This window comes from Equus przewalskii, chromosome X, assembly GCF_037783145.1.
Source record: "Equus przewalskii isolate Varuska chromosome X, EquPr2, whole genome shotgun sequence".
In the NCBI taxonomy this organism is placed as follows: Eukaryota; Metazoa; Chordata; class Mammalia; order Perissodactyla; family Equidae; genus Equus; species Equus przewalskii.
This window is the reverse complement of record NC_091863.1, coordinates 33,353,563-33,374,560: the sequence shown is the minus strand read 5'-3', so window position 1 is coordinate 33,374,560 and position 20,998 is coordinate 33,353,563. Positions and strand designations below refer to the sequence as shown.

General features: G+C 42.2%; 1 protein-coding gene across 1 annotated transcript; it reads right to left on the bottom strand.

Moving 5' to 3' along the window:
• Positions 1–644: 644 nt before the first annotated feature.
• ATP6AP2 (ATPase H+ transporting accessory protein 2) lies at positions 645–19,549 on the bottom strand. The gene is made up of 9 exons (XM_070603632.1): positions 19,086–19,549; positions 13,319–13,449; positions 11,297–11,428; positions 5,861–5,956; positions 5,569–5,706; positions 4,641–4,694; positions 3,248–3,397; positions 2,753–2,872; positions 645–1,706 (listed from the first exon to the last, which is right to left on the bottom strand). The coding sequence occupies exons 1-9, from the start codon at positions 19,420–19,422 to the stop codon at positions 1,512–1,514; spliced, it is 1,353 nt and encodes a 450-aa protein (XP_070459733.1). The 5' UTR covers positions 19,423–19,549; the 3' UTR covers positions 645–1,511.
• Between the last annotated feature and the right edge of the window lie 1,449 nt (positions 19,550–20,998).

The window sequence follows — 20,998 nt, the reverse complement described above, 5'->3', positions numbered from 1 at the left end:
TTCACTATTTATAATTCAATGAAAAACTTCCTCCACTTTATGGAGGTTTAAGACTGTAATTGTCAACAGTATCTTGCAGTAAGTGGTAGAAAACACAACTAAATAGACTCCATCTTCTCAAAGCTGCCAACCTCAATGTTATTTAGAAATGATTTGAGGATCTTTGCACAGAAGAGGCAGAAACAGCTAATACTGTACCCAAGGAGCGTTCCCAGCAACAGGACAGCACAACTCTCATACTAAAAGAATTCTGCTACATAATCATGAAACTTAGAATTCTAACATGTAAGTCTTTTAGGAAATAAAATTATAACCTTTAGGCCTTTACTTTAGATAGTCCTTCGTATTCTAACCAATTAGTTGCTTATTCATCTTTTAAAATGCTATAGGGAAATTTAAGCTTTTCCTACCTAAAGTCTAGTGTGAATTTATCATATGTTCTGTATAAATTCAATAATAAGAATGGTAATGAAAGTGTCTTCCTTATACTGGTACTGAATCTCAGGAGGCAGTGAGAATAAACAAATGTAAAAAAAAAAGTATGGAACCATTTGTGTAACAAAGCAGCCAATTCTGATTAAATAAAACCCTGTTTAGTCAGGTTTTTACAATATCAAATAGATTTAATATTGAAATGACACAAATTTGGAATCATTGTTAACTTTATTTGCCACTCTTTATAGACACTGGTCCACTTCCACATGAAAAGCAGGGAGCATCTACTTCCATGTAATATTCTATGTATGCTGTACCACAAACAGTAACGTACACAGGGGGAGAAGCGACTGAAATAAGAGCTTACATTCATGCCAAGATTTCCTCCAAATATTTGTTTTTGTGTGTATAATTACAAACATCTATAACTCCACAAAGCTAGTTTCCTTTGAGATCAATGTAATATGTTTAATATCCGCACTAGACTATCCGGATCACCAGACTTTCAGAAGAGGTTAAAAAACGGCCATGCTGTCAGTCAGATGTAGTTCAAATCCAAGCCACGGTACAGCGCGTTCATGGTTTAGGGCTGCCCCAAGGTAAAAACCTTTTCTGCTGTTTCAGAGATATTTACATCAAATTAAGACATTTACAAATGGTTCATAGTATTTAACAGCCCACATATCACTTTCACCTATCTTGTGTAAGGAAGTTAAGCATTCATAAGTTTCTCTAATAAATTCAGTGCATTTTTCCAACATAAATAGCATGAACTATTCTAAATGTTTTACATTTATTTCAGTGCATATTTCTAGATATTAAATGGAATGAAATTATATTAAATGGTTATATCATAATATTTGAGCATATTATGGGATCTACATCACACAAATCAATTCACATCAATACTATAATTCACTCTTAAAAGAACATCACAGGTACACGCAAAATAGAGAAGAAAATTTGCTTTTTTATAAATTCAAAGTATACTATCTACTTTAAACTACACTAAAAGACTTATTTTAAGAAAACAGCCAATTTCCAAACCCCTTTTCTAAGTTTGGCATAAGGAAAGTTCAATCCATTCGAATCTTCTGGTTTGTCATCCTATAAATGATGCTATCATATCCAGGATCCATGTTCCAAATATTGTAAGAGGTGATAATCACAGCCAAGGCCAAGGCGATCATTATCCAAAGTACCATGTTGAAAACCACTGGATACTCTAAATTATACTTATATGCAAGGTTATAGGGACTTGATGGGCTCTTCTACAACAAAGAAAAGAAAGAAAAGCAAGAGGGAAGAATTTTAAGACAGGAAATTACCCCAATTTAGTAGCTGTGATTCATTTATCTAACAAACAATTATTCATAAGTCGCATAAGAACTTCTTATACTAGGAGGAGCCAAGAAGGGGCACCTTCATGGAGAAGATAAGCGCATTGTTGGTGGAAGTATAAACCGGTCCAACTGCTTGAGAAAATCTGGCAATGCCAATAAAGTTGAAGGTGTACATATCCTGTGATCCAGCAAGTTCATACCCTAGCGAAAACTTCTCTGTGTGCACCAAGAGACATGGACAAGGACGTCCATCAACAGAATGGGTAACTGTGGCACATCCATACAGTGGGACACACGGCAGTAAAATGACTGACTACAGCTATGCTGATCAGCCTGCATGACTTCAAAACAACACGGAGCAAAGAAAACAAAAAAATACATATGATTCTGTTTATATAATAAAGAATGCTCTTGGCCACACAACATTTTGGAGCATCCACACTGCTGTTCTTGTACATGTGCATGTACACACACACATTCTACCGTGGCCGGCACCCTTGCCTATGACACTCTAAATGCTTAAGATCAAAGCAAGGTCCAGGCCAAAAAATTGTAGGTGTAAATCAAATTATAAAGAGTGTACATAGCGGATCCCAAAAACTGAGGGTTTATGCCACAAAGACAATGTACCTCCTGGAAAAGCAGAGGCCACAGGCAGAGAGAGCCACATCACAGCCTCACGTTAACTGCTGATGTCTCCTTGTAATACCAAGATTTGAATTATCTTATCAGTTTTGAGAGATTTGTTTTTATCCCTAACTCAAATTCTTGCATTATCTGATTACAAGCCCAAAGAACTGAGCCTCACTGGCAAAACACACATCCCTATGTGAAGGAGAAACCTATGTTTTAATTGAAACTGTTTTTCAGATTTACTGACTGCTCATTCATGTAGCCCATAGGTGATATAGGATTTAGTGGGTTTTTTAAAGTTAAGTTTAAACTTTTGAAGCAGGATCTAAAACTGTACTTACCGCCTGTTCTGCCTCAAGGATAGTCCTTGTCTTCCTCACAACAGACGTGTCGAATGATTTGATAGTCACTAACTCTACCACTGCATTCCCACCGTAAAGATTGTACATGTCATCTGCAAACTGAAGAGTTACCGACATTCTTGTGAATCTTAAACACATACTAATTAAAATTATTTGTAAAGCTTCTGTGCACCTACAAGAACAATATACTCTTACTTATGGGCTCATGAAATACACTGTGTGTTAAAATAGGCAGGTCTTAAAGGTTTTGATTATGTTAAAATATTCAGAAGACTGTTAAGCTTCAATATATTCAAATGTTCAAAATAAAACTACTTTAAGAAGAAGAGACTGAATCTGCTGGCATATAAGATGGGGAAGTAGGAAAGGGAAATGAAGAAATCTTCCTGAGCGGTCTCTAAGCAGGTTTTTCCATTCAGAGACTAAAAGTGAAACGGTCATACTCTAACCTCTCGTATCTCATCGATAATTTACCTTTTGCAGAGCATCAACAAGGATCTTAGAAGCATCTCTGAATTGTTCAGAGTCTTCCCCGTAATGTTTTCCAATTTCATCCAAACCTGCCAGCTCCAGTGAATACAAATCAGGAGAATGATCCTTGGCTAGATGCTTATGTCGAGACAACTTGGGAGAACAAACAAAAGGCAGTAGATAAAGTAATGTCAAACACAGCTGAGTGAATTTCCAGGCCTAACTAAACTAGGCTGAACAGGACCACCCAGTGTGCCACAAGGGACAGCTAGTCTAAAATGGTGGAAGTGGAACGGGTTTAAATGGGAGTTTCTGGTAAAACAAATCCAACACAAATCTCATTGTTAGGGGCAGTTACACTACTCCCTGGATATTTAATAAAAGCTCTTTAAAAAATTCCTTAGTTTAAAACCTCAGGGGCCGGGCCCATGGCTGAGTGGTTAAGTTCGCATGCTCCACTTCAGCTCTTGGGCATGGACTTAGCACCACTCATCAAGCCATGCTGAGGCGGCATCCCACACAGAAGAACTAGAAGGACCTACAACCAGTATCTACAACTATGTACTGAGGCTTTGGGAAGGAAACAAAAAAAGAGGAAGATTGGCGACAGATATTAGCTAGGGCCAATCTTCCTCACCAAAAAAAAGCATACCTTAAACTTTCTTAAAAATAAATAAATAAATAAATAAATAAAACCTCAGATGTGGGCCAGGGTATGAAAGAACAGATGGTTGCACCAGTTTGATCCCAGGAGAGCATGAGCCGTTGGTGCTCAGAGAGTAGACGCCATCTATATGCCCTCCTGGACTACCTCACTGGCCCCCAGCACTATGCTTACAGACTTCCCTAAGCAACCCTGCTGAAAAACTTTGGGCAACAACTTCAGTGGAAAGCAATCAGATAAGTTTTTTTTTAATTTCAGTCACAGGAGGAATTTTAAAAAATCATTCACCAAAAAAATCCCCCCAGAAGTCCTTTCAGGCAGATTTATTCCCTTCCTTCCTGACTTGGTTGACAGCATTATTAGTTCAAACTGTTATTTCTATTTTAGACCCAAAGAAATATAGAGAGGAATTAGGTCTTAATGTCTGACAAGAAATCAACAGTCAAGTCAGGACCACAGCCAGGGTGGCCTTACTCCCAGGCCCTGTTCTCGGAGGATACATTGACCGTCTCTCCCAAAAGTAGAAACGCAACATAATTTGACTGTAACATGAGATGAGCTCAGAATTCCCACCACCACCATCACCACTAATTTCTCAACTTTCGTGGGATCATAAATCTAGGGCATACTTAATCAAACTTTTCAATTGGTTTCAATATCATTCAAGGATTCTCTAGAAATGTCTTCTGAAACCAAAATAAACGAACTGAAAAATTAGAACAGCCTACTCACCAAACTTGAAATATCATGTAGCACTTGCAGTTCAGAAAGAAAGAGCAGGTCAACCTGCAGAGAGCAGAGAGAAATGAGCATCTGACAGCTGTATTTGCCATTTACCAAGTAAGGCACAGGACATTACAAATGTTTAAGCACAGACGTGAATTTATGCAACAACGTCCTCCATTTGGTAGGTTCATTTCAATTGAAAATGCATCTAAAACATTATTTCCTAAGACAAAGGTGATGGTCATTCCCCAGGACAGTGACTAGCACTCAACAGCTGTATTTCTGATAAAGCTATGATAAAGCATGCAAACTCTAAAGTGGCTTTCCCTCAGGCATCGGCATATTCTGGCGCACTGCAACAAGGTCCCGCCAAAGGCCCAGTTTGCTCACATCCCTTGAGCACTTTCCACATCAGGGAATAAACGATGGTGGTCCTGGTCATCCACAGTAGGCAGAGGGGAGGCTTCCACAAAGGTGGCGTGCCGTGTGGTTAAGAGGGTGCATGAGCAGGTGGGGAGGCTGACAGACAGGAGTCAAAAGTGAGAGTGGCCCCCGCCCCTGTACTGTGGAGAATGAATGAGAAAAATGAAGCAAGACATTCGAAGCGGCGGTGAATAATGGCTCCCACGTCACCAGGTCAACACAGCTCCACCAGCCACCAAGTAAATACCGTGATCTCTGGTTTGCCCGGATTAATTGGTGGCACCCCTCATGCTAGAATATAATATCATTTACTACAGCACAACTCATGAAAAGAGTCAGTTTATTCATGAGATTCATAAGAAAATTACACTAAAGGAAAGAAAATCAACCCCAGCAGTAAAGTTGCAAAATTTTTCATTTTCTAAAATTTCAAGTTTGCTCAGAAGTCAGGAGCATAAGAAATGGGAAACTAGTAATGATATTCATTTATTCATTCAATAACTGCACTTACTTCATTGTTCCTACTCAGAGAATTGAGGGGAAGTGAATTGAGAATGGAATTTTCTTGAAACAGGCGATTGCGAAGCTGTCGTAAGGTTACTGAAAGGTCTTCAAAAACTGAGTTTGCCTTCCCCACCATATACACTCGCTGCAACAAGAATCCAAAATTTTAAGTTACATTCTACAGATTAATTCCAACATACAGAGGTCTGGCAGCATTTTTCATAAAATTAGTTTTAAATTTTCATTAATAATGAAAGCTTATTTTTTAGAGCATCTCAAATAAAAACTGTACCACTTACTTCCTCACTAGGAGCCAACTGCAAAACTACAGGAGTTTCTTCAGAAAATAAGGAGTGAATGGAATTTGCAACGCTGTCAAGGCTAAAAGGAACTGCCTGAAATTCAAGAGTAAGACCTTAATTATTATCTAAACCAAAGTGGGAAGAAAAACCATTCACATTAAAAAAGGAGCCTTAAAAAAAAGCACCAGCATTTTCCATGTAAATTCAAAAGACCCAAATCACACCTGCACAGAAGATTAAATAGCCCTAATGGGCTGGAGAGTTCATGTCTCCCAAGGTGCCTAAAGGGAAACAACTTGCACACAAGAAGGACACAACACCATCTTGCACAAACCATCATCTTCTGGTGGTCATTTGTGTATTTTAAGCAGCAACACATTTGGTTTCAACGTTAATTAAACATGCCACAATGAATGTATATTTTACAATAAAGTATTAACTCGTATTTAAGAAGGTCAGAGGAATTTGAAGAATTGAATTTAATTGAAAGAGAAATAGACTTCATTTTTCATTTCAAAATTTTAAAAATGTTTAGTAAGATTTAGGGTTTGTCTTCAGATAGTCGAAAGACTCAGGGCATAAAGTATGTCAGAGTTTTGAAGCCTTTATCTTAGGACCATGTGATGATATTAAACTAAAATAACCAATTGTGGTAAAATCTACTTTTTTTCCTTGAATTTTTTATTAAAGTGTAACATACGTATAATATAGTAAACAAATCTTGGGGTTGTTGCTCAAGGAATGTTTACGAGTGGATATACTCATATAACCCAACCAGATCAAGACAGAACATTATCAGCACCCAGAAGCCACTCCACCCTCAAAGGTAACCAAAATTTTGACTTCTATCCCCATAGATCTGTTTTTGCCCCATATTATTTTATTTTGTGAGGAAGATTCACCCTGAGCTAGCATCTGCACCAGTCCTTCTCTACTTTGTATGTGGGATGCCTCCACAGCATGGCTGATGAGTGGAGTAGGTCCATGCCCGGGATCCAAACCTGTGAACCCTGGCCACCGAAGCAGGGAGCACAGAACTTTAACCACTTAGCCATGGGGCCAGCCCCTGCTCCACATTATATTTTTAAAAACAAATTACAGTAATTTTCCCCTAAAAATTATTTTATTCCCAATATTATTACAAGTATTAAAACAAGCAGTATAATGGTAGCGTTTTTGTTTTAATGGAGATTTTTTTTTTCTTCTTCTTCTCCCCAAAGCCCCAGTACATAGTTGTAATATTCTAGTTCTGAGTGCCTCTGGTTGTGCTAATGGAGATTTCTTACAATGATTTTTTTTTTTCAGTAATTCTCTTTACTATTAAAAGGTTCATGGGAACTGGCCTGGTGGCATAGTGGTTAAGTTTGCATGCTCTGCTTTGGCAGCCCGGGGTTCACAGGCTCAGATCCCAGGCGTGGACCTACACACCACTTGTCAAGCCATGCTGTGGCAGGCGTCCCTCATATAAAATAGAGAAAGTATATTAAAGCTCATTAAATATTACGTATTATTAAATTAAGTAATATTAAATTAAGTAAAATGAGTTAATGAGTAACTGAAGAGGAAAGAGAGTTCAAACTTGCAAAAGCATCCTGTTACCAGCTCCCTGAGTCAGCCACGAGTGCACTCCTTTTGCAGTCACAGCTCGCCGCCTCAGGCTTTGGAGGGAATATGAGAACAGGTAACACCACCTCTCCAGCCTCATTTCACCTAATGGAATGGCACTCGTGGCAGGAAAGTTGAAGATTAAAGGTAACACACCTCTAGCAACCAAATTGGAGGAGCTACTGAATCAGATGAGCACCAAACTGAAGGAAAAGAAAAATTATATGGACCACTAAGTTCAAAAGGGAAAAAGCTCAGCCGCTTAAAATCTAATCATTGTTTTCTTCCACTGTATTATAAGGATACACATGTTTGTCCTGGATAAAATAGAATTTCTCTATCTATATGACTAGAAATTCTAATGAAAAGAGCTAAATAATAAAATAGAAGCTTTGTTAAGTGGAGTTCTAAGACATTTGATTTTTCTATATTCTGTGGGTTTTGCCTTGAGCCTTATATCTCATTCCCCACCTACTGCCAGGAAAAGTATTAAGAGCAGTCAGTCAGGGTCAAGCAACACAAGCTCTTTCCACAGCTTCTACTTATGTAAAATAAGGCTAGTCTGTTTTAAAATGTTTAGTTTTGGACTGTATACTAATGAAAATCTTAACAGCATTTTATATTTTTATATACTTACTTTAAAGGGATCTTCCACAATGATTTTCACAGAAATCACATAATCATGTACTTAATAAATAATCCTTGTGAGGATTAAAAAATTTTTTTTTTTTAAATCTGCCTCTTGATTTTTATTTATTGTTCCTTTCCTTCCATTTACTCTGAAATTCTTCTGGTTTCTTTAGCTCATTAAGTCCCAGTCTTTTAAATTCCTAACACATGCATTTAAGGCCATAAATTTTCCTTTTCTTACCACTTTAGCTGCACCCTACAATTTTTTATATATGGTACATTCATTGATAGTCAGTTCCAAATAATTTTGAAACTTCCACCATGATTTTATCCTCAACCCATCAATTATTTAGGAGTGCCAACTATCTTTTCTTGTTGACTTTTAAAAAAATTTTTCAAGAGTTATATAGAAAGATGAGATATATATACACAGTTTAAAGACACAAATAGTTCTATAAGACTTTTTTTGAAAAATAAGTTTGCCCCTCCCCTCATTTCCCCTTCCTCTGAAGCCCTCACGTTCAAATCCTTTGTTTCCTTTTCCTTTTCCCACCATCTCTAACTAATGTTTGTATGACTACATCTTGATTTTTCAATTTTAGGCATTATCTATTTATCACCCATTATAGAGAAAGCTCTGCCACATCACCACCTACAACCCACCCCCTGCCCCATACAGGCACTGCTTCTCTCTCTCCACCCTCCCAATAGTTAAAATTGTCATTGGCTCAATATCATTTCATTATTATGACTCTGTAAACAATATTCTCAGCCTAGCCTTACACTATACAATTACTGCTTTTCTGTTCTTACTCTTCTGGTTCCTAACGGCAATGGATAAGAAATCTACTCATTCTACTCTCACTTCTTTGTAATGACAATGTCTTTTCTCTGATAGCTTGTAAGATTTTCAGTGTCCTTGATGCTTCTTCAATTTCACTGTGTCTAGGTGTTGATTTGGCTTTAACCTAGTGGGCGTTCAGTGTGTTTTAAACCTGAGGAGTCATATCTTTCGTCTGTTTTTACCATTTCCAATTACATTTTTAAGGTAACATTTTGGGGCCAGCACCACAGCATAGTGGTTAGGTTTGGCATGCCCCACTTTGGCAGCCTGGGTTCGCAGGTTTGGATCCCAGGTGCGGACCTACACCACTCATCAACCATGCTGTGGTGGTGTCCCACATATAAAGTGGAGGAAGATTGGCACAGATGTTAGCTCAGGGCTAATCTTCCTCAAGCAAAAAAAAAAGGGAGGATTTGCAACAGATGTTGGCACAGGGCTAACCTTCCTTAGCAAAAAAATAAATAAAGATAACATAACATTGGGGCCGGCCCAGTGGTGCAGTGGTTAAGTTCGCACGTTCTGCTTCTTAGCAGCCTGGGGTTCGCTGGTTCAGATCCCAGGTGCGGACATGGCACCACTTGGCAAAAGCCATGCTGTGGTAGGCGTCCCATGTATGAGGTAGAGGAAGATGGGCATGGATGTTGGCTCAGGGCCAGTCCTCCTCAGCAAAAAGAGGAGGATTGGCAGTAGTTAGCTCAGGGCTAATCTTCCTCAAAAAAAAAAAATAATAATGTAACATTTTGTTATTGTCTTCAGATTTAACTGCATTGTGGTCAGAAAGGGTAGTTTATGAGATACTGATTCTTTATTATTTGTTGAGATTTGCCTTGTGGCCTACCACATGGTCATGTTTTGTAAGCATGTCATGTGTGCTTGGAAATAATCTATACTAGACCACAGGGAAGTCTGAAAAAATTCCCCCAAATCAGCATCATACAGACCACAGTCCTACAATGCAATGAAATGAGAAACTGAAAAATTGGGGCCTGCCCCATGGCTGAGGGGTTAAGTTCGTGCGCTCCACTGCAGGTGGCCCAGGATTTCATTGGTTCAAATCCTGGGCATGGGCATGGCACCGCTCATTGAGCCACGCTGAGGTGGCGTCCCACATGCCACAACTAAAAGGACCCACAACTAAGAATACACAACTGTGTACCTGGGGGCTTTGGAGAGAAAAAGGAAAAAAAATCTTTAAAAAAAAAAGAAAATGAAAAATGAAAAATTATTTTAAAAGAACCCACATGTTAAACACTTCTAATCATTCATGGGTTAAAGAAATCACAATATCAATTATGAAATATTTAGAAGTGACTACTAATGAAAGCACCACATATCAAAAATGTCTTATGACTGCCTCTTCGTTTCTATCCCTTCCTTTAACTCTTGCACAACTTTAACGTATGCATCTCTTTGAGAGGGCGCTATTATCTGCAGCTCTAGGGAGATGACTTCTGTTTGTTGCACCTGCTGATTCTCTCGTGGTGTTGTTTCCTTCAAGTGTTCTGTAAATTTGACTCCTCTTCACTTTTTTTACCAAAGGAGCCCTGGGCCGTGGAGGTGTCTGTACAGGGTGGGTCATGTGAATCCGGAGCGCACCACTCTGGACAGCACAAGCTGGTAGTTCCGGTTTCTCTTAGGGGACTCTGGGTCCCACAGCCAAGGGTGGCAAGCCAGGTCCTCCGTGATAGCCCTAGGGCAGTTGGGGATTTACCAGTCCTCCTTTTAAGAACAAGACAGCATTTTACAGCGCCTGGCTTTCTGCGGGGAACACAATTCCAGCTTCAGCTCCCGCTTACCACTGTGGCTTTTGAGTTTTCTATTCCTGTCTGGCACCTGTGTGTGTGTGTATTCCTTCCTTCCTTTCAAGTTGAGTAATATATGTGAAAATGTTTTGGTGACTTCTACATGCTTGCAGTGGAAGAAGGGCCTGTCACAACAGCTCAGTCAGCCTTATTGCCTGAAGGGCCAGCAAAGGAACAAGTGAGCCAGCAAAATAGCTTCCAGTCTCCTCCTTACACAAAAAGGAGATAAAATTCTGAAGGGAAGGTGATACGATAATGCCTAAGAAATAGCAACAGATACACCCTCAACTGGTTTCTCTTAGTCAAGCCTCCGACTATTCTGAGAGTGGGGCAAGCTCACTACCTCTTTATCTTAGAAAAGTACTCTCATCCATAAGAAACAGCCAAGTCTCAATAAATTTAAAACCACCATGTAATTTTTTTAAAAAAAGAAACTGTTTTACTTATCAATCAGTGCATCACAAAAGACAAGTGTGCTTAGAACACAATCCATAATGACAACTGACCAGACAAAATTTAAAATGCATCCCTTTAATTTTTTATAATACTCACATTCTCCAAAGGGTACGAAATGACACTGCCTGGGGGTAGAGCGAGTTTGTCCACTCCCTTCACCATCACCATAACGGTAGCCCGAGGACGATGGAAGAGGTTACCCACCGCAAGTCCAGGCCAAGAAAGGTCCTAAACATTGAAAAGCATCAAACGGTACTTCATTATCAACCCAGAAAACCACTTCCCCAATATCACCTAATGAGCAGAGTTAAGGGGGCTCTGGGATGACACTGGCAATGAAAATTCACAGGGAGAGTAAACGTTTTATTTAACGCAGTACACTCATGCGCTGCATAACGACATTTAGGTCAGCGACGGACCGCACGTACGACGGTGGTCCCGTAAGATTAGTACCACATAGTCTAGGTGCGCAGTAGGCTGTACCATCTAGGTTTGTGTAAGTGCACTCTCTGATGTTCACACAATGATGAAATTGCCTAATGACTCATTTCTCAGAACGTATCCCTGCCGTTAAGTGACGCACGACTGTAGCTGCAATCTCCTATTCAAGGAGGCTGATTTCTACCTTTTTCATCTTCTTAAACTTCTCCAGATTTGAAATATTAAAATCTAACAGTAAGTCATCTCAAACCTTTCATGGAAAAAAGCAGGCAAGTAAACAAAAATAGGTACTTTTCAAATTCCAGGTTACAAAATATTCTCCTCTTCATCTAACCACGGACATTTTCTCCCCCATGTCATTGTTGGCCCTTATCTACAGCATCAGTTTTCTCTTTCACAGTTACATAGCAAGACTATCATTACAACATATTCTTTAGGCTGAGCTCTTTATAAATAAAATTCCTGCTGAGCCTAACTCATATTAGTTTACTAATAATTATTTCTAAAGGTTATTTTGACAGCTTTTTGTAGTCGAATTTAAGTTCGTAAAGAACTGGGTACAGACTTCATCCTTAAATGTAAACAACCAGTCATGTTCATGCAAGGAGCTCAGGGGTTCCACCTGTGGGCCCCGCAGAGGCAGTTCCCATGCATTACTTTTGGTTGTAGGGGCACTCAGGACCTAAGAGGAACGTTCCTTTGAGTGACTGATGATATCTCGAGACCACATCAAAAGCACCAAACTTATACAGTGGGAGGAGATAATGATAGGAAGACAGAAACTGCATCTCCTTTCTTCTAGCCCTTAACTTCAGATGTCTCATACTGACTAGGTCTAGGCCCCCTCCGCTACCTCACGCAAGCAGCCAGTTACTACAACAGATTATGGCTTCACTGCAGGAAACCAAGGTCCCAGGCTCTCCCACAGCTGCTGACCACAGGATTTTCCTAAACTCAGGCAGGATGCATATACATTTTATCATTCATAATAAATGGCAATGGACTCAATGTTTGTATCCCCCCCAAAATTCATGTTGAAATCCTAATCCTCAATGTGATGGTAGGAGGAGGTGGAGCCTTAGGGTGGTAATTAGGTCACGAGGCTGGAGCCCTCATGAATGGGGTAAGTGCCCTTATAAAAGGGACTCCAGAGAGCTCTCGCGCCCTCTCTCCACCATATAAGGATACAACAAGGAGTTGGCAGTCTGCAACCTGGAAGAGGGCCCTCACTAGACCCTGACCCTGCTGGCACCCTGATCTTGGACTTCCAGCCCCCAGAACTGTGAGAAATAAATTTCTGTTGTTTATAAGTCACCCAGTCTATATATTGTACTTTCTAATAGCAGCCTGAACTGAGACACAAATCTATCATGTACTGAAAAAATAAAATAAAATTATACATCCTATTAATAGTAGGCCAGATGCATTCTCTTATATGCAAAGAATGTCACTACTATGAATAAAGTCTTACATGGTTAATGATTTATAATGATTTGGTTTCATAAGTCAAGCTTGAAGCACTTATCTAAATCTCCCCAACTACAAATGAGCTTCTTTACTTTTATAACCTGTACCAAATGTACTTATGTTTGCTTGTTGCTTTCTTGGGCTATTAGCAGAAGTTAACAAAAATGCTTTCAGAAACAGTTCCAAATATTTTTTTTAAAATACACATACTTCTTTCACAGAGAAGCCCATGGACAGTGCAGCCACGTCTGGGATTCGCTCTCCTGGTATAGGCCAATTTCCATCTCGGAAAACAACAGACCCTGGTGATTTTAATATACTAAACTCATTTCCCAAAACACCTGAAAAGAAAACAGATTAGTAAATGATCAGCATCATAAATCTTTTGCATCCATGGTGAAAATGATTAAATATACGTTTCCCCATTCTGTATTGACTTAGCATACTAAATTATGACTGAACAATATGCTGAATTCTAAACATCAGCAAATTCTTTTTCCAAGTATCACTCTAAGAATTTAAGTCCATACATTCTGCTGTAACAAACGTACAACTATGAAACAGGATGCTCCTAACGATCTAGATGCCTCCTTACAGATGGCCCTTAAACAAGGGCAAATGGCCTTTTAGCAAGAACTAGAAATCAGTGGCATATACAGAATTTAAAAAACAAAGTCCTGGCACAGACTAAAAAGAAAAAAAAACTTGAAATCTTTGAATTGTTTCTACCATCGACCCTCTCTTCAAAATGCAAATTCATAAAATTCCTTAGTATTTCACTCTAAACCTTTAGCAGGTTAGCATCTCTCAGGATAGATCATATCTTTCCTTCTGTCCCACAGGTAAACCTGGTGAAATGAGGAGTCAGACAGGGGTATGTGTTCCCAGTCAGAATGTAAAACACTTCAGACTTTAGAAACTAAGTCCAGGAAATAGTATTTCCAGTAGACATATCAGGAGGCTGAGAAAAGGCCTTCTGTAATAATAAAGCCAATTAGTCTAGGGGTCTGGGGCCTGGGATTAAAAGATGAAGGATGAGAATAAAGAGACAATTTGATAGCCCCTCCAAGGCTAAGGATGAGGTATTTGGCCTCTTCAGCCATCATGTGTTAACCCAGTGTCTAGCTTACACAAGGACAAGAAGCTAAGGGAAACTTTCAGGTTCCTAGGAAGAGATCATCTCCAAGTCCAAACCAAATCTTGGCCATGCCTACCTAGTATGGGGAAATTAGCCTTGAATAAAGCATCACTGTTATTCTCTTGACCCAAGGAAAGTATCTCTTACAGGGTGGGGGAATAAAGTTGGAAACAACAATAAATGTTTTGGTGTTGCAGTACTGACAGTAAATAAAAGGCCTCAGGATGGTGCTGAAACAACATGAAGAGTTATGAGTTTCAACTGAATGCAGCTGCCAGAGCAGGAATTTCCAAATTGTTCTAGCCGAAGGCAGACAAAAAAAAAAATTAGCAGAACAGCTGTTTGTAACTGATAGACATCTTGGTTCACTAAAGTAGTAGTTACTGCAAACTCTAAGGAAAATGGGGCAGCAAGAGACCTACACTTTCCAAGTAGCAGACACAGTGGAAGAAGCATATTTGGATCTGGAGAAGCCCTGTCTTGAGATACGACCCTACTCACTCAGCCCCAGCAAAGCGATGCTAAATTACTTGGCCTCAACTCTGTAGTCGTTAGATTCCATTTCTGAGCTGGCAAAACAGTCCTTCAGGAGCCCAGCGCTGCAGAAAACCCTACCGTCATGGACTCCTACACGGAGAGACTGCTGCTTCCTGCAGGGGTCTCCGGGACACCCAACAGTCACCCACCCTCCACCTGAATACGACCAGCGAAGCGGGCCGCCGCCTCAACTCACACACGCTGCATGTGCTAGCAGTCGTCTCCATTGTCCCAACATTCTAGTCCCCTGAAAAGTCTTCCCTTGTACTGAACCGAACTGGGCTTCCCAACTTCTTTCAACTTCCTGTTTTATCACTGCCACTCAGTCTCACCAGAGCAGCTCATGCCAGCTTCGAGAGGAGGCAGAGGAATTCACCAGCTACCTGCTTTCTCTCCCCACCACCAATTTATGTGCACAAGCCCCTCCCCTCCCCTCCTCTCCCTCCAGATGCTGGCAGGGATGTCCCTCCTCCACGCTCAACTAATCCCGTGGTTCGGCCTTCTTAGGGACCTTTGCTTATTCGTCTATTAGATTATTCATCCAATGTTTCTAAGCCACTCTTCTGGGACAGATGACGTTATCAGGAGTTGGGTGGCTCCACGGCTGCAGGTAGAAGACGAGCTCCCGGGGGTGAGGACTGCAGTTTGTCTGGTTCACACAATATCCCAGGGCTGAGAACAGTGCCCGGCACACTGGTGCACACTAAATACCTGCTGAGTTAATGAATGAATGAAGCCACACCGCGCACTCCCAATTTTCCCTTCTCAATGGGCTCTTTCACTGCAGCAGAAAAATACACTTAGGGTGGTCCCATTCTAAAATTAAAACCACAAAAACTCCTTGGGTCCTACCGGCCTCTGCGTCGCTCCAGTGGAAGAGTGCTGGGAGGGGAGTCAGTCACTGCTCCCTTCTCTACTTCGTCACCTCAGCTTCACTACCGCAGCCCCAGCTTCTGACCCCGCCACGCCACTGAAACGACTCTCCAAATCCAAAAGACAATTTTCAGCCCGTAATTTATTTAACTTCCCAAAGCATCTGAGTGGTAACTCTCTCCTTAAAACTCTGCCTTGGCCTTCCCGAAGCCTGGGCCCCTAGGTTTCCTTCCAATCCCTCTAGCTGCTTCTCTTCAGTTTCTTTCCCTTCCTGTCCTTTAAGGGCAGTGATGGCCAAACTTTTTAGATTTCAACCCTTTCAGCACAAAATTTGAAAGCAGTCCCAACATACATATATTTATGTATCAAGTATACATTTGCAGCATACTAATAGATTATATATTCAAAACATATTACAAAGCACACTAAAATAGCAAAATTTCTAAAGGATGAGATACCTGTGTAGTAGTCTTCCCAACTTAATCATGAGAAAATCAGACAAACCCAAATTGAAGGACATTCTACACAATATCTGACCATTACTATACAAAAAAATGAGATAGCAGGTATAAATGGAAGTTCTAGTACATTCTTCCGGCAGCCCAAGAGATCACCTGGTATACTCGCTTTGGAAATCTGAGGACTCGTTCTTGACTCACTGCTTTCCTGTTCCACATCTCCCTCCCCAGCTGAGCCCATCTGCTGAGCCCATCTACTCCTAAGGCTGCAAACACCAAAAATACACTGAGGGCTCCCAGGTTTGTATTTGCAGCCTAGATTTCCCTTGAGCCTTAGACCTACACACCCAACCATCTGCTCAGCATTTCCTTCTAAGTCCCAAGGGTTCTTCAAACTCAACAGGTTCAGAACTGAGTTTACCATCTTTCCACATGCTTCTGTGTTCTCCCTCTCAAAGGATGACAGCTTCCACCCAGCTGCTCGAATTGGTCATCTTTAAAGCCTTCCTCAGCACCACAGCTAAACAGCCACTGAACTCTGCTGATGGTCTTTTCTTACTGCCTCGTGAATCCTCTCCCCTCCATTTCTGGGGCACACTCTTCAGGGCCTCACCAGGTTTGCAAGAACTGGCCACCTTATGACCTGTCATGCCACTCTCTGATTCAGCCTTCCTATGACCTTTTCAAAATACAGATCTGTTCATTCACCTCAGCTTAACCACCTCCACTCGCTGCCCAGGGCTTTTGAAACAGCTTAGCCCCTAGACATTCCAGCCCCACCAAACGATGTCCTCTTTTGCTCTCACACCTCTATGCTTTTACACATGCTGTTCTGTCTAAAATGCCTTTTCTTCCCATTCCAACTTTTCTCATATTTCCCTATGAGGCACCCCTGCACCCATAGAAATTTCCCTCAGCCTCCCCACTCTGTGCTACAGGGTAAGTACCCTACCGTTTGGGAACTCCCAACATACTATGCTGTGATGGATGAGTGGTGGATGGAATCAGTAAGTGACAAAATAAATAGGTCCTACTTTTGACTTCCAGGGCATCAGTGACCAAATCGAATCCCTCTTCAACAAGACATCCCTTCAAATTCCATGTGTTCGCCCTTGGCCTTTCCTCTCTGGGCTAAACATCTGAATTTTTTCAAATACTCCTCGTGACATGGTATTCATAACCCTAGTTCCCCACCCCTAGTCGCTCTCTGGTTTGGTAACACCATTTTAAAGGACGTATATTTTTTTCTCAAACAGAGAAGTCACATCTCTTAAAGATGTTTTCCATTAAATCACATTTAGTCATTGTGGAAAATAGTCATTTAACCTCATCTGACAAGACCAAGCAATGCGGAAACCGACAGGATCAGATTCTTGGTCTGTACGAACCAGACCATTCTAGTTAGGAAAGCATGTTCAAACTGTGCACAGAAGCAATTACTTTGCCTTAGACCAAAAACAAACAAAAAAACCCCCTAAACCTCACTGAATCAAAATAACATCAATCATAACATTAAAACATGGACTTTCAACAGATATTCAGTTAAATCACAGTATCAAAGAGAAGATTTTTAAATTCTATGAATTAAAATTAAAATTAAAAATTCCCCCAAAGTAACTTACTAGATAGATTGGAATGACCTTTCCAGAGCCAAAAAGTGAAATGAAAGGAACAAAACAACCCTAAAACTTGGGGGGCATGAATATAAGTGTAACTATCATCAATACACAACACTGGGCACCTCCAGGGACAGCAAAGACTTGCAGATTTCAAGAACATCAGTGCTCTATACTCCCATGCAGAATTAAAGCACCATTCCAAAAGCGGGATGTCCCAGCGCCTCACACAGCAGAGGCACAGGCCTTCTACAGATTTTTAACCTACGGGTTTTAAACCGATGCCCTGGTGAACAGAGCCTCCATTCCTCCAAGTTGTTCTCAACTTGGCCTCTTGTTCGCCACTGTCTGCGCCCCTAGCCGTCGCCCCCATTCCTCCAAGTTGTTCTCAACTTGGCCTCTTGTTCGCCACTGTCTGCGCCCCTAGCCGTCGCCCCCATCATTCCCACCTTCTCACACAATCTGCAGTAACATTTCCATTACCTGGGCCGCAACACACATCATGGAAAAGGCCCATGCTTTGGAGCCAGCTGACCTGGGTTCAATTCCAGCTTTGCTACTCACCGCCTGCGCGGTGTTGGGTAATTTATTTAGGTTTGATCACTCTGCAAAATGAGGCTGATACCGCTTCCAAGGATTGCTGCAAAATTAAATGAATTACATGGCACACATATAGAGGCCAAATATTAGCCCACTTGCACTCTCCTTGCTGAATGCCAGGGAACCTAGGTTCCACTTAGAAAGCTACCATTTACTTGACATGTGACCCTAAGAATGACTCACATCTTAGTTTCCAAATCCTTAAAATTGGGAACTATGACAAACTTTTGAGAGGGACTTTGAATTCATCTTTAGAAATAATCATACAAAAACAGTTACTCCACCTCCAACTTTTGTATCCTGAAACACTGAAGGAGGAGAGGGGACTTCACCAATTACTGATGACAACTGCTAGAAAGGAAGACACCAGAAAAAGGCAAAGAAATGCAGCAGCTGATGGCAGCCACGTCTGCCTTCCCTTTTTCGCGGAGGGCTGCGGTTCGACAGTTAGAGAACCGCGTCCCGGTCCTCCGAGGCGCCTCCCGAGCCGGAAGAGGCCGGCGGCAACTCTTGCCGACGCGCCCTCCTCGAAGAGGCGGAGGCTGGAGGCTGGTTCGGGTGCCCCCCACGCAGCCCGCCAGGCCGCTCCGCCGTCGCCCGGTCCGGAGAGAAGGCCGAGGGAGAGGCGGCTGGGGCGAGGTCGCCGCGGGGTGCCCGCACTGCGGCACCGCCCCGCTGTCGCCCACCCGCGGCCGTCCCCGACCCCCGAGGCTCAGGGCCTCCTGGGGCGCGCCCCGCCCGGCCCGGGTCCTCACCCGCCACCAGCAGGGAGAGGAGCACGACGAGCACAGCCATTGTTCCGCGGCGTCGCAGCAGCGTAGGCCGACACCGAACGGGCCAGCGGAACGCGACCACCGCAGCGCGAGGGGGTGACGCGCTCGGGCTGTGCCCGACTCCCTGAGCCCGCCCCGTCGTCGCCTCTCCGCGACGGCTGCCGCCTTCTCCACCAATCGCCAGCGACGCTGCGGCCTGCGGGAGAGGCGTGGCCTGGGGAACGTCAGCCTGGTGGGCGGAGCCTAACGTGATGGATAGAAGGCCCTGCCAATGGTAGGCAGCCATTGAAGGGCCGGGCAGTCCCGCCCCCTGGCCCATGACCACCGGGTCACGAGATGGAGGTTAGGGCGGGTGGTCGCAGGCAGGGGGATCCTGGAACCTCTAGGGGTGTCCAGAGAGCCCGCAGGGTGGGTTGAGTCCCGGGTGCGGACCCTGTGGCCAGCGTCGAGTGACAGTCTCCAACCAGGTGTCTGTCTTTCTTGGTCGCATGGCTCCGCCCTGCTACCGGTGCAGCTGTGGAAGCTGCGGGGCTGGTTTGGGTTTCACTCTAATACTTGCACATGCTGAGCACCTGCTGGGAGGAAGCCAGGCACCTTGGGGAACCCCTGTCTTCCAAGTAAGGGTGCTTGATAAAATACAGGGCGCCCAGTTAAATTTGAATTTCGGATAAACGACGAATATTTTTTAGTATATGTACTTTGTGACTATTTCATGGGGCGTACTTAGATTTTAAAAAGTATTCGTTGTTTATCTTAAATTCAAATATAACTGGACGTCCTGTATTTTGATTTACTAAATCTGGTAACCCTACCTCCTAAGACTTTCCGATCTACCAAGAGTGATGGGACAAGAACGTCAGTTAATTACTTTCTTCATTTTACTCAGTGTTGTACAAAGGCTAGACATACTAATTAGAGCAGGATCCTCTCTTCCCGCATCTCAGGTTTTTTGCCTATGATGTGAGGCAAGAGGTGACACAGTGTAGCATCGGTGGTCACAAAAGGATGCCCCAGCTGATGATCTTGAAAGATGGATGTGGTTTCAACATGCAAGGATAGGAGATGGGGAGGTTCTTGTGGGTAGCAAAAATCATAAGGTGTGGCAGGGAGAAAGCCTTGTCAGGTTGAGTATTAACTGTTTAGTTTAACCAAAGAAGAGATTTATGGGAGAGGGGCCATGTAGAACTAAAAATTTCAGTCAGGGACATGTTTATTGAGGATGTTGAATTTTACATAAAAGAACGACACTTCATTTGGTGGGAAGTAGGGAGTCATTGAATGTGTTTGAGCATTGTTCAGTGCACAAATATAAGACAGACTTGTTGAGGGAAAAATGCCCTGTGTCCTCAGTTCCCAGTCTCCGTTTTCTTCTTGGGATTAAGCAGGAAGAAAAAAGGAGAATGGGTTGAAAGCAGTGACTTCAGGAGTTTCTCAGGTTGCAGACCTATCCTAGGAAAAACTTGCCCAACTGAAAAGTGGAATCAGAAGAACACTCCTCAAATCCTCAAGTTTGAACTTTCTAGAACCCACTATGCTTGCCAAAGCCACACTCGGTTTAGGGAATGGAATCTGGATTTCCTCATTCAACTTCAAGAAACTCTTGACTCTCAAGGGGCTAATATGGTAGCACAGCAGTTAAGTGCGCATGTTCCACTTCGACGGCCTGGGGTTCGCCAGTTCAGATCCCAGGTGTGGACATGGCACTGCTTGGCAAGCCATGCTGTGGTAGGCGTCCCACATATAAAGTAGAGGAAGAAGGGCACGGATGTTAGCTCAGGGCCAGCCTTCCTCAGCAAAAAGAGGAGGATTGGCAGATGTTAGCTCAGGGCTAATCTTCCTCAAAAAAAAAAAAAAAAAAGAAAAGAAACTCTTGACTCTCAAATTTGCATTCTTTC

Coding starts and splice junctions, on each gene's coding strand:
- ATP6AP2 (XM_070603632.1), bottom strand. CDS start 19,422: ATGGGCCAGGGGGCGGGACTGCCCGGCCCTTCAATGGCTGCCTACCAT. Junction 13,450..19,085: donor CCTCTCCCTGCTGGTGGCGG/GTGAGGACCCGG, acceptor TTTTCTTTTCAG/GTGTTTTGGGAAATGAGTTT. Junction 5,707..5,860: donor AGTTGGCTCCTAGTGAGGAA/GTAAGTGGTACA, acceptor TTCTTGTTGCAG/CGAGTGTATATGGTGGGGAA.